The sequence below is a fragment of the Triturus cristatus genome, chromosome 6 (genome assembly GCF_964204655.1).
Source record: "Triturus cristatus chromosome 6, aTriCri1.1, whole genome shotgun sequence".
NCBI lineage: Eukaryota > Metazoa > Chordata > Amphibia > Caudata > Salamandridae > Triturus > Triturus cristatus.
In genome coordinates this window covers 1,633,582,918-1,633,599,587 of record NC_140589.1, presented here as the reverse complement: position 1 = coordinate 1,633,599,587, position 16,670 = coordinate 1,633,582,918, and the positions used below count along the sequence as shown (strand labels likewise).

The window sequence follows — 16,670 nt, the reverse complement described above, 5'->3', positions numbered from 1 at the left end:
TGATCAGCTCTTGGGCGACTGGCTGACTAATTCTCTGGACTTACTGATCCCGAATAAAAGGAGACTTGTCAGGGAGAGAAGAACTGGCTCTGCCCCCTGGTATACCCCCGAACTTAGGTGCATCAGAACCTCTTGTAAAAGGCTTGAGCGTGCTTGGAGGAGAGAGCAGACGGAAGAAAGCCGGGCCAATTACAAAGGGGAGCTGAGGAAATATAAAAGCGCACTGAAGGACGCTAAAAAGATTTTCTTTAGTAACAGGATTGAGAGAGCAAGCAATTCTTCTGGAGAATCGTTTAAAATCTTCAAGGAACTCCTGAAAGCCCCAGTCCCTCCAGTACTGTATGATAACCCCAAAGAAAAATGTGAGGAACTGGCCAGTTTCTTCCATTCAAAAATAGAGAAAATCTTATTTTCCCTTCCCACTATTCCTCAAAGCCATGAACCGGTTACTAGCCGCACAAGTCACTCGATTGAGCTAGCATCTTTTGGCCCCTTCTCGGAGGAGGAGGTGACAAAAGTCCTGTTGGAGATGAAGAGTGGCTCCCCGAGTGACCCTGTTCCCATAAAACACCTCAAGTTCGTGGCTAACACCTTGTCCACTCCTCTGACTGATCTCTTGAACCTCTCACTCGCTCAGGGCACAGTGCCCCAGAGATGGAAAAAGGCTGTGGTGAAAGCCCTATTGAAAAAACCAGGACTGGATCCATCCAATTTGACCAACTTCAGGCCTATTTCACTTCTGCCTGGTTTTTCGAAAATTGCAGAAAAGTTGGTCAACCGTCAGCTCTCTCACCATCTTGAGTCTAACCACCTGCTAGGAGACTCCCAGACTGGTTTCCGTCCCGGCCATGGAACAGACACTGCCCTGCTGGCAGTAGTGGAGGAGGCAAGGAGCACTCTGGATACAGGAGGGTCAGTGGCAGTGATCCTCTTGGACTTGAGTGCTGCCTTTGACACCGTGAGTCATCAGGTGCTCCTCCAACGTCTGTCAGAGGTAGGTGTCTCAGGGACGGCCCTGAAATGGTTGGAATCCTTTCTTTCTGACCGTTTCTACCAAGTCTGGGAAGGGTCAGAGCAATCTGCCCTAATCCCTCTTCAATGTGGAGTCCCGCAGGGCTCATCGCTGAGCCCTACCCTATTAAATATATATATGACTCCACTTGAAAGAGTGGTCGCCCCTTCGGGGGTGAAGATCATCAGCTACGCTGATGATACTCAGCTGGTGGTGGGCCTCACTCAGCTGGCGGAACAACCTGAGGTGTTACACGACTGCCTTGCCAATGTTTTTCGTTGGATGTCTATCTCCACTCTTAAGCTTAATGGAGGTAAAACCGAGCTGATGCTCCTGGGCAACTCCAGCCCCTCCATTATTGCTAGCTGCTGGCCCCGGTCTCTTGGCGACCCACCATCCCCCAAGAAGGAGATCAAGTCCTTGGGAGTATGGTTGGAAGAAGACCTGTCCTTCAGGACTCATGCCAGGAAGACCGCAGCGGTTTGCTTTGGCTTACTGAGATCAGCCCGAAAGGTGCTACCTCTGCTTCCTGATTCAGCAAGGAAGCTATTGATACGTGGCCTGATTCTATCGAGGCTCGATTATGGGAATGCGCTGTTTCTCGGTGCTCCTGAAGCGACCTTCAAAATCCTCCAACAGGTGCAAAACGCAGCTGCGAGAGTCCTTATGGATGTTTCCAGAAGGCAGTCTGCTGCCCCGGCCCTCAAAGCGCTTCACTGGCTCCCCGTGAAGGAGCGGGTGAGATTTAAAGCGCTATGTACAGCCCACAAAATTCTACATGGCAAAGGCCCCCCCATCCTTGCTAATATGGCCCGTCCTTACAAACCCCCACGTCTGCTACGCTCGGACCAAAAACACCTTCTGCAGTCAGCGAGAGTAAGAAGAGCTCGTTCTGGGGGCAGGCGCTTCTCTGTGCAAGTGGCCTCCCTTTGGAACTCTCTGCCCCTCAAGATTCGCTCAGAGCCTAAGATCCTACCTTTTAGGAAACTCCTTAAGACCCACTTGTTTCCTTAGCAGTAATTAGCTGTGTCTCTCCTTCGGATCTTTTGCGCCGGGATGCCCCCGGGTAAGCTGAGCGCATTATAAATTTCATATTATTATTATTATTATTAAGGGTGGGCTGGCCTGCCCGCTGGCCCCCAGACCACATCTCTGGGTCCCACGTCTGCGACCACGCTGAGACTGCGTAGCTTGCGTGAACCGGTGGCTGGTCTGGGCTGGACGTGTTGGGGTACCCCTTCTATAGTCACAAAAGGGACGAAAAACAGACTGAGGTGGATGGTTTGACGCTGTGAGGCCCAAGGACCTGGCAATAGCTCGAGAATTCTTCAAGCGCTTCAGCGCAGTCTGCCTTGTCACCAAAAAGGCAATGGCCATCAAAGGGCATGCCCTGTAGGGTTGTCTGGACATCCCCCCAAAAGCCAGCCGTCCTCAACCAGGAGTAGCACCGAAGGGCTACCAATGTGGCTATCGTTCTGCCCAGTGAGTCAGTGGGATCCAGTCTACAGTCTCTCCCATCCGCAACTGCTTGGGAGAAAACGGTCAGGGCCTCCTCCGGGCACTGAGGCAGCACCTGTACAACCGAATCCCAAGAGAACATTCGCTGCCCAAGATGATCCAGCCTCTAGGATTCCCAATCTGGGGAAGCAGAAGGGAATGCGCCCTTAGATGAATGGGCTTGGACCACCAAGCTCTCTGGGGTAGGGTGTTGGGTGAGGAAAACAGGGTCGCCCGGAACCAGCGGGCGATCGTCTATTCCACATGAGCCCCTGTGCTGTGCTTGGACCAGGTGCTCAGTGAGGGCTTCATTGAACGGCAAAAGGGGCTCAGATGAAGTCGCTGCTGGTTGAAGCACCTCCGTCAGGAGATTAGTCTTGACTGCCACCAAAGGGAGCTGCAGGCCAAGGGCCTCAGCTGCCCTTCTCACCACCACAGCATAGGACGCTCCCTCCTCCGTAGCCACGGTAGGGGGAGAAAGCATGCCAAGGTCAGGAGAAGTGTCCAGACCACTGGCGTCACCCAGGTCCTCTCTCCATTCCGGCTCATCTAGCTGGTCTGCTGAAGGGTCAGAAGACCCCTACCAATCCTCATCACCAACGTCAGGGCGATACAGAACACCTGGGATGAACAAGGGAAACTCAGTAACCTCCAACGTCGGATTAGACGTCGGTCCGGGTTCATCGTTGGTCCGGGTCCATCTTGGGGATGGCGTTGGCCGGAGGAACAGCCGGCGCCGGGGGCGTCATTGCCGGGATTGGTGCCGAGGAAGGTCAATTAAGGTCGACCAGCGTCGGTCCGGATCCAGTCCTGGATCCATAGGGGCCCTCCGGCATCCAAGGCTCAGGGCCCCCAACCGGCTCAGCGTGGCCAGACCCACAAAGGCAGTCACACCCCCACTCACAGACCTAAGCAGGCCAGGGATGCGGAATTCCTATAACCCAATGCCCATGACATATTGTTTTTGGGTCAAGGGCAACACGGATTCATGTGCATTTTGTCCTTGGGACAAGTAGGCCCAACCCCCTACAGCAGAACCCCATTTGGCTGCTAGTTTACAGTACCACATTATGGCTCAGGGAAAGGCCTTGTCTTGAGTTAAGGTAATATTTGTGTTCATGTGTTAATTTTGTTCAAACTTTTATTTATGGTTCATTAATGAAAAGCGTTTATTTATAGGGTGAGTGCACTAAGCAAATGTTGTAAGCTTGGACTGCACTACTGACAGTGGTTCCAGTATAAAAATGTGTACACGTTTTCAAAGTTTAGCAATATGTGGCTATGTACAATGCTCACAGAATGCTCTCGGATTAAATGCAAATATTTGCAGAAGCTTGAAAGCAATATTAAGGATTTTTTGCTTTAAAAATAAAATGTTCACAAAAAAATTCAAGTAGGAAAAATAACATTTAGCTAAACTACTGCAAAATTGTAAGTACCATGTCTTGCAGCATCATTTAGTAAAATGTGATGATGTACGCTAGTATTGCCCAAAAATATTCATAATGTAGAAATCTGTGTGTAACCAGTTTCAATAAACAAGCATTGGCATTGGCAGTAGGCCTGAAATTGGTGGCCAACCTTTTGGTTTTGTCAAAGTGTGACTTGTTTTGGCAAGGTTTTTGTAAAACCTTATTGGTGTGCGAGCTGCCGGGCCCTCACCATTAGAACAAGCATTGGCAAAAGCAAAAAGCCCACATTGCCACAGTAGTTCCGGGCACTGAACTAAACTACTTTGTGTGCTGATTGATCCTTGTCAAGAGCAGAATGCTGTCACTCACAGTTAAGCGAGCCGATAGACAAAAACTGAATTTTAATAAACACAAAAGGTCATAGTTAACCTCAGACCTAATTAGAAGCCTAATTATTAAAGAAAGTCTCAAAAGTGCACCCATGATATATGTCCTTGCATTAGGTACAGGTATACAGCTTTTGTGAATTCACAAGAATTTACATAAGTAGGCAAAGAAATTGAACTCCTAGAAAATATTTGTGAACTGCATTTTAGCATGAGAAAATATGCATGTGAAAGTATGAGCGTTTGCACGTTCACTTTCCCTCCAACCACTTTTTTTCCCCAACCATGGAAGAAGTTTAACGTCTGCCATTGTCAGGAGTATATTTCCAACATTTCTCAGTATGGGGAAAGATAAGAGAAGAGTTGATGAAAACTCTTAAAAGATGCAAGTTAGTAGGTTTGCACAGACAGGTCAATCCAGCCCTGGAACTATTGCTTACCACTACCTTCAGCCCGAAGATCTGCGTAAAAATGACAACATAAGGGAACTGCTAGTATTCAAACTCTACTAAGGCATGAGCCCTGGCATAATCAGAGAAGCTATATCAGAGCTCTTATGTAAGGAGACTGCTGCCATATTTTGTCACCGAATTACATGGCACTAACGGGACAAGTGGGGTTTGTAACAGGACAAGTAGATATATGAAGCACCCTACCCTATAGACAAGTAGATATGTTATTAAATCTCACACCCCTCGCAGGCATTCACATACCCACTCACAGAGCCACATAGGCACTCACAGACTTACTCAGGTATTGCCACACCCACTCACAGACCCATGCAGGCACTCACAGACCCACCCACATAGACACTCACAGACCCACACAGGCACTCACACCCACTCACAGACCTACACAGGCATTGACACGCTCACTCACTGATCCATGCAGGCACTCATACACCCATTTACTGACCATACAAGCACTCAGAGCCCTTCACACACCCACATAGGCACTCACACACCCACTTACAGACACACACAACCACTAACACATTAATTCACTCACACATCCATACATGCACTCTTATATCCACTGACAACCACATAGGCACTCACAGAGCCATGCAGGCACTCACACTCCCACTCAAATCTATGTAGGCACTGAGAGACCTACTCAGACACGTACTTACAGACCTATGCAGGTACTCACACCAACTAACAGACCTCATGCATGCCCTTTTACATCCACTTACAGATTCACAGAGAAACAAACACCCACTCACATACTCATACATGCACTCACAGACCCACTTAAAGTTATTTGCTGGTAGTTTCACACCCACTCAGAGTCCCACACAGGCACTCGAAACCCACTCTAGACCTATGCAGGTACTCCGAGACACACATACCCATGCAGTTACTCACACACCTACCCACAGACCCCTGCATCCACTTACAGGACCACATTGGCACTCCCACACCCACTCAGAGCCACACAGGCCCTAACAGACCCACACAAACTCAAACACCCACAAAACTAATGACAGACCCATTCGGACACTTATACACCCACCCGCTCATAGACTCACTCACACTCATACACCCAATCACAGACCAACACAGACTCACTCAGACACTTCCACACCCACAGAGGCGCTCACACCCATTCAGACACACACAGGCAGTCCCAGACCCATTGAGAGAGTCATGCAGGCTCTCATACATCCACTCACATATCAATGCAGGCACTAACAAATCTACACACAGACCCACACAGGCACTCAGAGACCCACTCATAGATCTATGCCAGCACTCACCCACCCATTCACAAACATATGCAGGTACTCATATAACAACTTAAAGACCAAGGCATCCACTTACAGATTTTTACAAGCACTTGCATACCAACTCACACACCTATGCAAGCGCACACAGACCCATTTAGGCAGTCACAAACTCACTTACAGACCCATTTTCAGGCCCACACGCCCACTCACAGATCCACAAAGAGACACGCACACCCACGCAGACTCACACAGGCACTCACACCAACTCACAGATCCATATACAGTCATACATCCAATCACAAACCCATACAAGAAAATCCTCAGTGTACTTTGCACTGAATGTGTGCTTTTCATTTGTGGATCCATAATATCAGGTTAAATAGAAGAACCACCCGTGCTTAGGAAAAAAGGTGGCTCTATATAGAGCCTTTGTGTTTATGGTGTGTAGATAATAACTACACATGAAACATGATGCAGTCTTTCAAGTTGAGGAACACCCTGTTGTCTTTCTCTGTGAAATAAGCTGCATACTTTCTGTATATATCGTCTATTTCAAAGCATAAATTGTTATACTATTTGAGCCCATGTTGTGGTCTCCAAGGAAACAGTTTATTGACATGCTTCCTGGATTTGTCTATCTGTGGACAGAATTAGTTGACCACTTCTGCCTTTGGCAAATGTTGGATAACACCACAGAAGTGTGTGGGAAAAGGGCCATTAATTTACCAAAGGTATTTTTCATTAGGATTTCCAGTCCAACCCCAGTAAGTGTGCCTAGGTCATTGCAACCACAGTGCACAATCATACGGTCTGGATGTTGGCAATCCACAATGCTTTCAACTGAAGGCAGAAATTGATGGCACTATAATCCTCTCTGGCCAAGCCAAGTGATGTCTACAATAGGTAAACTCAAGTCCCTGTCAATACCACTCTTTCTAGCACTCTCTCTGGCCCATAACACAAAACTATGACCCACAATCTACACTCTAACCATTTTAGAGGCAAACTGAAGTAGCACATAGGAGAAGGCTTTAGCTGAATGAAACGGTTTTCAAGTGAAAGGCAGGTAAAAAGGAGAACAGCACCCAAACTACAACAAGTACATACTCAAGAAAGTTGACATTGCAGGGACATAATACTTTGAAAACAGAATTTGAAAAACCTATGAAATTCACTGAAAAAAACAGATTACAGGGACGTTATAGTTAGGCTCAGATTATATATGCGCAAAACCATAGAACGTCAACAGTTATAGTTACCTGAGCTAACTATAACTTGCGACCTTGCAATGCACTGCTTATGACCTCGCATATCACATCTCTCATGCCATGGTACGTAACATCACTGATGACATCTTAAATGATATCACTGATGACATCATCTGCAGAACCACTCAAATACCCAAGCAACCACTCATAGTAAGTAATTTATAAAGTAAGTAATTTAGAAAACGCACAATCACCAAGTATCTTGGCACTGGCCACCCACTCACACACCCATACAACCACTCACACACCCACTCACTCATCTATGCAGCCACACACTTACCAATGCATCTATTCACACAGCCACTCACTCACCAAAAAAATCACTCACAGCCTCTCACCCATACAGCTACTCACACACCCACTTGTTTAACCCATACAGACACTCACTCACCCAACTCACTCACCCATACAGCCTTACAACAGAGCCACTCACTCACCCATCCCACCACTTATACACCCACTCATACACCCACACACCACTTACATACCCATATATGTATCCATACAAGCACTCACATCTACTCACACACCCACTCACACACCCATTCACTTACCCATACAGCCACTCAGTCACACATACAGCAACTCACCCACTCACTCACCAATACAGCCACTCAGACAACCCCTCACCCACACAGCTACTAACACATTGACTTATTAACCCATACAGCTACTCACACACCCACTTATTCACCTCAGACACAGATACACAGTCACCCACATAATATATGTTAGAAATAGTATCACTCAGTAGTATACAAAGTATACTAATTTAAATTTTGTAGTAGCTTAATATATATGTTTAACATTCAAATTTTCAGAAAACACTCACAATCACTGGATGATGTCACTGACCAAGTCATGAGTGATGTAATATGTGAGGTCATAAGCAGTCCACTGTGGGGGTGTTAATTCTAGTTAGCTTAGGTAACTATAAGTGCTGAATTTCTATGGTTTTGTGCATGTATAATCTCAGCCTAACTAGAACGTCTCTGTAACCCATGGTTTTTCAGTGATATATATATCTCCATATCCTACTGGTGACAGCCAGTAAGTAGTTATAGTTAGGACCAACTTTTTCCGTAGACAAAGTGCTTTTTGTTTAGGTAACAACTTTGGCGCCATTTGACGATTCATCACAAACTTTTCAAACTAGTACGCAAGTTAGTTGAGCTGCTGTTTGGAACGTTTTGGGGTGATTCGTCATGAGGTGGGGTCGAGCAAAAGGGGGGGCCAAAAACGCTTTTCCCCATACAATGTTTATAGGGATTTTGCAATTTTTAGACACAGCTGCAGCCCAAACCGCTTAATGGAATTACTAAATTTGGCAGAAAGGTAGATCTTGGTGCATAAAGCGACCTTTTTGAAATTTGGTGTAAATCTGTTCTGTAGTTTTGTATTTATCAAAGGAATACAAATTTGCATATCTAGGGACGCAGGTCATTCGCCAATCCCGCCGGTCCGAAGCCAGATGGAAAAAACAAACAAACCCCCCAAAAGCCTCACCGCACACACCATACCCTTAAGGCTGTGCGCAGCATGGGGTTATTGTTAGCTATCTGAAGGCTATCTTCTCAGACATTATGACTGCAAGACATTCTATTTAATACGGAGTATTTGAAACCTCAAAATTAATTAATATTCCCATCCTCCCTCATATACCTCCATGAAAAAATTGTTGTACAGAGATTTTCATTTTTGATTTGTGTTTTTGGATCACTAGAGAAGTAATGTAGCTTGAGTAGAAATTGCTGATCCGGACCTAATTTTTCTGTATGACATTTTTAAAATTGTTGGATGTGTTGCAGTGATGACGTAATATTTCAGGAACCATGAGACCTATATACTTTATTTTGGTGCCAAAACATAGGCTTTGGGGTCAAGTAGTGTTATAGAGACAGAAAATAGCTCATCAGAGCAACCCTTCTGCCATTTTTCAAAATGGCATTTATTATAGAGGAAGAAGAGCCCTATATAGAAATGAAACAAATAATGGATTTTAATCCTTTTATATATAAACCAATGTTTATGATGTGAATATGAAAATAAAATGTTTATCACTCCTGATTTAGACACATTTTTATAGTTCACTTTGTTTCGGCAATTGATCGTGGTATATTTGCAGAATGCTGAACATTTCAAAAGACCATATCGATGAGGACATCTTTAGCACAGGTTTTGCATGTACGTGTAAGCTCTGAGGGCAGAGGGTTTAGACATTTTGTAGCTTTTTACACCCAATCAATATCTTCCCAACCAAATTCAAATGGATCTTTCTTTACATATGCATGATCCAAAACATTTACACATTTTCTGGTCAAGTAGAACGTTCTTTTAAAGTGTCCATGCACAGAATAGGACTTCGGTTGAAGGCCACTTAGCGGGTCTGATCTCTTGAACTCACTATACCAAAGATTGTCAAATGAGTGACAGTCAAAAATTATTTTCCACACACGCACAAGGTATTTTTCCAAGTCTTTAAAGTCACAATCTTCTTCTTTTCCAGCAAAAACCTTTAGAAACATCACAGGTTCAGCAGTTAAAGCTGCAAGCTGTGTTCCAATTTTGCTCATAGTGTCATCACCAGTAAGAATATGTGCTTTGATAGAAACAATGGGCATCTCTGGGTCAAGTTTATTGTATAGTAGATGATGCAAGATTAAGTATCCTTTCTTACCTGTTTCATAACATATCCATTAACTCTGACAATCTTTGACTAATAAACATTGTAACAAATCTAAATAGCACAATAACAACATCTGTGTCATTTGACAGTACAATGGCCAAATTTGAAATCATTTCGAACAGCTCACTCAACATGTGGCACAACACAAAGATCAGCTTTCTTCAATTTGCTGCTAACTTCTCAAACAATAGGGCCCTTACCCAGGGCTTTAAGTGGGCGGGGTCTCACCGGTGCTGAGCACCAGCAGTTTTTTAAAGGAGGCCTCGAAACGAGGCTCTTTTTTTGTGCCCCGACACAAGTGGTCTGTTTTTTCCCCAGACTTCGGGTGACAGCAGGTACATTGATGCGCACGTGCTCACACTGCTCACTTCTCACTAGTGGCGAAGTTACGGCATGACGTCATGCCAGGTGAGCATTCTAGGGGAAGGGAAATCCTTTAAAAAGAGTCATTTTCTCTCTGGAGTTCCCTTCTCTTTTTGAAACTCAGGAGCAGTAACATTGCTGTGGTGTTACCAGGGTTTTAAGTGGAAGCATTTTCAATATTCTATACAAGCCATAGTTGCTGCTTATTTATCTTATGCAACTAACAACCATTGACAAAGCCAATAGTCCTGACTTGTAGGTATGATGTTACTTGTTGTATCATGTATCTGGATGTAATGACAAACAGCAAAATACAAGTCGGGCGGCACACACTGCTGAGCACAGATTTGTAGCCTATGTTTTTTTTAAGCCACGCCCTAATTACACTGACCACGCCCCTTTGAAAGACTCCCTAGTTTTTCATCCCACTTAAAGCCCTGCCCGTACCTTTTGAATATATCTCTGCAGGCACCAACCCCTCATTGACAATTCATTCCACTTACAATAATTGGAAATTCAGTGTTCACTGAAGCATTAGCAATGTTTTAACACGTTAATATCTCCAAGCTCATTTTGGTCGATGTTGATGACCAGTATAGGTGTCGAATTTTTAATGCAGGCAAGGTCAATTGTTCTACTTGTAGACATTCATCTGATTCTCTCACATTCTTTGACAAATAGTTCAAGACAACATTACATTTAAAAAAAACTGCAATTCTTGCAAGGTGCACACTGACTTAGATATCTGTAGGACAGTCTGAATGACCTCTCCGAAGTTTTTCAGAGATGAAATCTTGACCATTCACAATTGACATAGAGTCCACGACAACAGCAGTTTTCAATTAGAACACCTTTTCAAATTGAAATTCTCCAGGTGAAATTTTTTTCGAGCTCTTGTACGAGTTTGGTTGCTGCATTTCCAACAATAATGCATTTGTTGGAAGAAGATCATGCAACAGAATGTCCTTGATAAATTCACACCTTTCTTTTGTTACATCCATCTAGGTGCCTGCAAAAGTTCTTTTTTGTAACCTGTTTTGTAGTGGATGGTTGAACGAAACTTTTACCAAGGCAATGAAAGCGTGGAAGTTTAGCTTTAGTGATTATGTCAAAACAGCTTTTTCTTTCAATACAAATCTCTCCTGCTTAGGTTCTGTGTAAAGTTTTGATCCATGTTTCAGGACATCTAGCAGACGTGACTTTATATAGTTATCCGCATATTGTTTGATCAAGAAGTTGTGTAGTCGCACAGGCTCAGTCATTCGTGCTGCTACATGAACTAAAGAAGGCTGTCAACAAGTTTATTAAAACGTTCCCCTCTCCCACAAGTTCGTGGTGAGGACCAGTTTGACAATGGTCCATTAATTTTGAATCTGTCATCTCTGAAAACATTGCAAATAGAAAGGACTTTGTGGTAATCTAGCTGCCATTGAGCAACATATTCACTTTTACGTGTCTGACCTACAATTCCCTTGGAGCTTTTATGTGATCTCAACATGGTCTGTTCCAGTTTCATATCTGGAGCCACAGCATTGAACCTTCCCTCTCCGTCTTTCACCACCAAATGTCTTTGGATGAATTTTCTGAAGCAGTATGGTTTTTCCACCTCTAGCTTCTTCACTCTTTTTAAATACTAGGATTCATATCTCCGAAAGTTTATGCAATTGAATTAGCTAAACACAATAATCAGTGACTCCACAGTATTCACATGCAGCTTCCAATCTTTCCGATCAGCATGTTCTATGCTTTTCACTAGAGCTATCATGTGTAAAGCATTTCCTTAGTACTTTCAAAATTCTGATTTTTCTTCACTTTCTTTGGCAAACTCTGCAAACCTAGTTTTCAGATTTTGAACCGAGTATTGAACATTGCATGGCTCAAATGTCTATTTTTTGGGAAATACAACTGGATTTTAGAAAAGGCAGGTGCATGCGTGTGAGCAATGTTATGTTTGAGACATATGTGCATTGAAAAACTATATTTTTGGTACTTTTTAAAAATAATTACTTACATTACATGCATTCTATCACACGGCACCACATAACACTTGGACACTTTAAATCCAGCAATATTAAAAATGTTACTCTTCAATAAGCCCCATTGTAACAGTTTGCTCTTGAAATTCTCCATAGGCTTAAATTAGTGTTTTTTCTCGCTATCTCCAAAGATACGCCATTTACCTCATCATTGCAGAGTATATTAATTAGCTGTTTTAAGACATCTGCCACTGGTTTATTCTCTGCTTTCAGCTGTTCCACCTTTTCTTCCAACTCAGGAGCTTTGAATCCAAGAGTCTATCAAAAAGTTTGAGAGAAAAATATTTTCTATATTAAAGTTGCTCAAAGTGGGGAAACGGAGGAAACCCAAACGGAAATCTCAGCATAACACTGAACATAGCAAGGTATTCTAATTATGCGGGAGAGACAGTTACTGAAAAAACAGAGATCAGCACTCCGGAAATCATTTGTGTACATGGATTAGGGTTGCAAGATGGGACTCAATACACTAATAAAACATTCTGAATGGGTGATTTCCATTGATATTAGGACTAATCTCTTACGGTCAACAGAATAGAAAATTAAAAGTGAGCGGCTAACGTCAAATAAAAAGCCATTAAGCTACGTAAAATATATTTCTTAAAACAGCACACCTGAACATTCAAAATCTAAAAATTGGCAGGAGGATATTCGATCATTTGTAATAAGTACCCAGTGATCTCAATTAAACTGCTTTGTGGTAAAACGGAAAATAAACTAAAGGTAAGCACACAAATACCTTTGGGATATCACTGGGTGACAGTTTTCCTTCGTCGTCCACCAACACGAGTACATCCTAAAAGAAAATAATAAATGCAAAATATGGCTTATACAGATAAACAAATGCGACCAGATGAGATGGGTAAACCAAAACCAACACTAACTTCACATCTGAAGTGAAGTCAACAGAGCACTTCAATATGATTAAAGAGCACTCACTTAAGGTACATAATATTAGTGAGCTTGTTTCCACTATACTACTCTGACTCTAGAAAATATTCTATGCCCTTCCAGGATTTGTATCTTTTGAAGAACCACCTTAAAAATACAGACATGTTTTTGCTGCTACAAACGACACTACCACAATAAAGGCTACCCTCATTATGATCTCAAGGGAACCTCCACCTGTAACAAGCTTTTGCAATGCAATAGGTTTTTCATTTACTGAATGTTTGAGCTATTGGCATTGCATTATTATTTGCAACGCCAATAGGTCAAACTTTCAGTAAATGAAAAACCTATTGCAATGCAAAAGCTTGTTTAATCTTGATCCTACCTCAGGATCCCAGGACGTTCTTGATGTAGGTCTAATGTTACTTGTTGTATTATATATCTGGATGCAATGACTGAAGCAGCAAAATACCAGTTGGGCAGCACACTGTGCTAAGCACTGATTTTTAGCTTAAGTGTTTTTAAGACACACCCTTAATTACAGGGGCAACGCCCCTATGAGAAACCCCAAAATGTCATCCCACTTAAAGCCAGGGTTAAGGGGGCTGTTTGGGGGGCGGGCCAAAGAGCAGTTTTGATATCGAGTTTTATACGTTCCATAGCTTTTTGCTTGCAAAGAGTGGTTCAGTCAGTTAATCACTCGGCGCTCACGTCTGCTGTGATGTGGAGCCCAAGAGAGTGAATCCTGGCAGGACAACTTGGTGGTCCCTGAGCACGGTGGGCAGGACAGCTGTAAACTACTACAAGAAGAGTGCCAGCACAGATGGTGGGCACATGCACCCTCATCAAGCAGGGGACCCACCAAAAGCGCTGCTCCCTCAGGATCCTATCTAAAGTACCCTTAAACTAACTTCACAGCATCCTGGTTTATTAATTAAACAAAATGTGGCAAAGAAACATTTTTAAAATGTGCTATTTTAAAAAAAATATCTTGCATAGAAAATACTTCAACATTCTTTATAATTGACATTTTAAACCTGAAATTGCACCGCGCCTCTTCACATTCCTCTTGGATTGCGAAATCCTTTAACCGTACACACATGTACATAAACCGAGATACTTCTTGTCTATATATCTTGACTATGTGTGGCACACTTGTGTCTTGATCTCCGCTGAGAGGTCAAAATTTGAATGTGCGCTGATTTAGATCGACCGTCTCGATCCTCCTAAGTATCCAGTAGGCTGGTTAGGATTGTGGAGATGCTTGTCGAGTTTTGGAAATTATAACTTCCGCATGTCTCAATCCGTATCTTATATTACCGCCCAATTCTCTAGAATGAGCGCTTGGAGTTGATGATGCTTGAACTAAGTATCGAACAAAGTAAATATACTCTGTCGCCTTTATGTACATAGAATGCGTTTGTGCCCATCCTGGGCATATGTACAAGAGAAGTGTGACCCCACCCCACCCCTCCCGCAAGTTCACGCTGTACTTACACCTGTATAGAAAACTATGTGCATAAGATCTCAAGATGTACTGGGCCCAGAGCAGAAGCGATGGGTGTATTATGACATCACACACTGTGCCGGGAACCAATGTGCACTTAGGTAGAAGGCCTGTGGGGTCCTCGAGGGAAAGCAATATTTGGTTGAACTTGACATCACTAACATTCAGCACAAAATCAATTTGCTCAAGGTCACACAGCTTCAGGGGACCTACATGAAAGCAGGAGAAACCGAAATCTCACGCAAAGTGTGCAGGGGCTGGACCGGTGTGGAGCGCGGGTGGGGGGGGGGGGTGCGTATAAGGGGAGGGAGGAGTGGAGGCATCAAGACAATTCCTAGCGCTGATCTCCAGAGCCCACAAACTACATACACATAAGTATATACTAAACTACATTCTAAAGTATATATACCAAAGTATATACTAAAATATATACAAGAGGTCTCAGGACTGGGGGTGGAAAATCCTCAACAGCAAAGGGGTTAACAATAACGGTCAGTGGCTTAAGGCTGTTTAGTATGCTTAAGACGCTAAGGAAATTGGCATCCATCGCAGTATTATCGTACTCTATGCAAATAAAGTAGAGGTTTTTGGCACTGTCTCCAAAGGGACTAGCAAAAATTGAGGTCTAAAGGACGTTGCCTTTGAAACAAAACCTAATTCAGGGCTTGTGCTCCCGAGGTGGGGTAGGGAAGGGGACTTAAACCACACATGCCCCCAAAAACGTTTGTAATAAAAAAAACAGTCAGAATGACTTAAATACTAGCCCCACGGAGCATCAAGGGAATCGCCCGACACGTTTGAAAGATAAAACGGAGGATGCAACGAAGTGCCCCTCCGGACACTGCCTTGCTTCAACAGGCATGTCAGATCTGAAGATTTCATGAAGGGGCATCACCAGCACAACAGAGCTCGCCAGATGACCGGGTTTCCTTTGCAAATAATTGCCTTTTGATTATCCAGCTTCAACGCCTCCCTTTATGTCCAGACATGCAGCAAATTTGTATTTCACATATTGCGCACTATGCATCGAAATGAGTTCCCTTGACATTGTGTATGGGCAACAGAAGAAGCATGAGACTGCACCTCTCTACTCCACACATTACAAGCGAGAGTAAAGCTTGCAGTAAGTACTGCTACATCAACTTAATCTATTTGCGTGAATCTAGCGCTGCAGTGCTTTAAACGTGCCGGTACTGACCGGTACGGAGTACTAGCACTTTTTTGAGAGGAAGAGTATCAGCACTTCTCAAGAGAGACGTAATGCTATTAATTGGGAAGTACACGCACTTCTCAGAAACACGCAGGTACTTCGTTACAGGGTACCAGCACTTCTATTTTTCCATTTCAAGCACATGCACTGCTGATGCTTGACCTGTGTCGATAATCTGCTATTGGTGCATTTTATTTACATATGACTGCCCGTGTTGTTGTAGTTCGTCATTGTGCACTGTTCAGTGAGAATAAGGCAAACGTGCATTATTGCTTCCTGTCGTGATCCGTGTTCTAGGGAGTACCTGACACTGAGGCTGCCCGTGATGTGCGTATAGCGCGTGGACGAAGGTAGACAGGTTGCAATTCCAGTTGTCGACCAGTTACAACAATTATTCACTTAATACAACGGTGCGCGGGGGAGGAGGGGGCGTCAGGCTTGCACCTTTATCCACGCTGTTTGTGCTGTGTGGTGGAACTCACAATGCTGCTTCCTCCATGGTAGCTGTTCAGTATGCGGGCAGAACAAATTGCACTGCTTCACTCAGTGCTGTAAATCTCTTGTTTCTGTTATGGAAGCTTGCAAACTTTCATTAGTGCTTCCTGAGGTGAGTGGGTGAAGAGGGAATTAGATGTGCGTGTGTGGTGAGAGCGAAAGAGGTAGAGATAGACGT

General features: G+C 43.8%; 1 protein-coding gene across 1 annotated transcript in view; it reads right to left on the bottom strand.

The window, feature by feature from the left end:
- LRPPRC (leucine rich pentatricopeptide repeat containing) overlaps positions 1–16,670 on the bottom strand; it is a 665,201-nt gene that overhangs the window by 313,864 nt on the left and 334,667 nt on the right. The window contains exons 19-20 of the mRNA XM_085612780.1: positions 13,129–13,185; positions 12,534–12,647 (exon numbers count right to left, since the gene is read on the bottom strand). Coding sequence (XP_085468906.1) covers positions 12,534–12,647; positions 13,129–13,185 — 171 coding nt within the window. The remainder of the gene's footprint in view (positions 1–12,533; positions 12,648–13,128; positions 13,186–16,670) is intronic.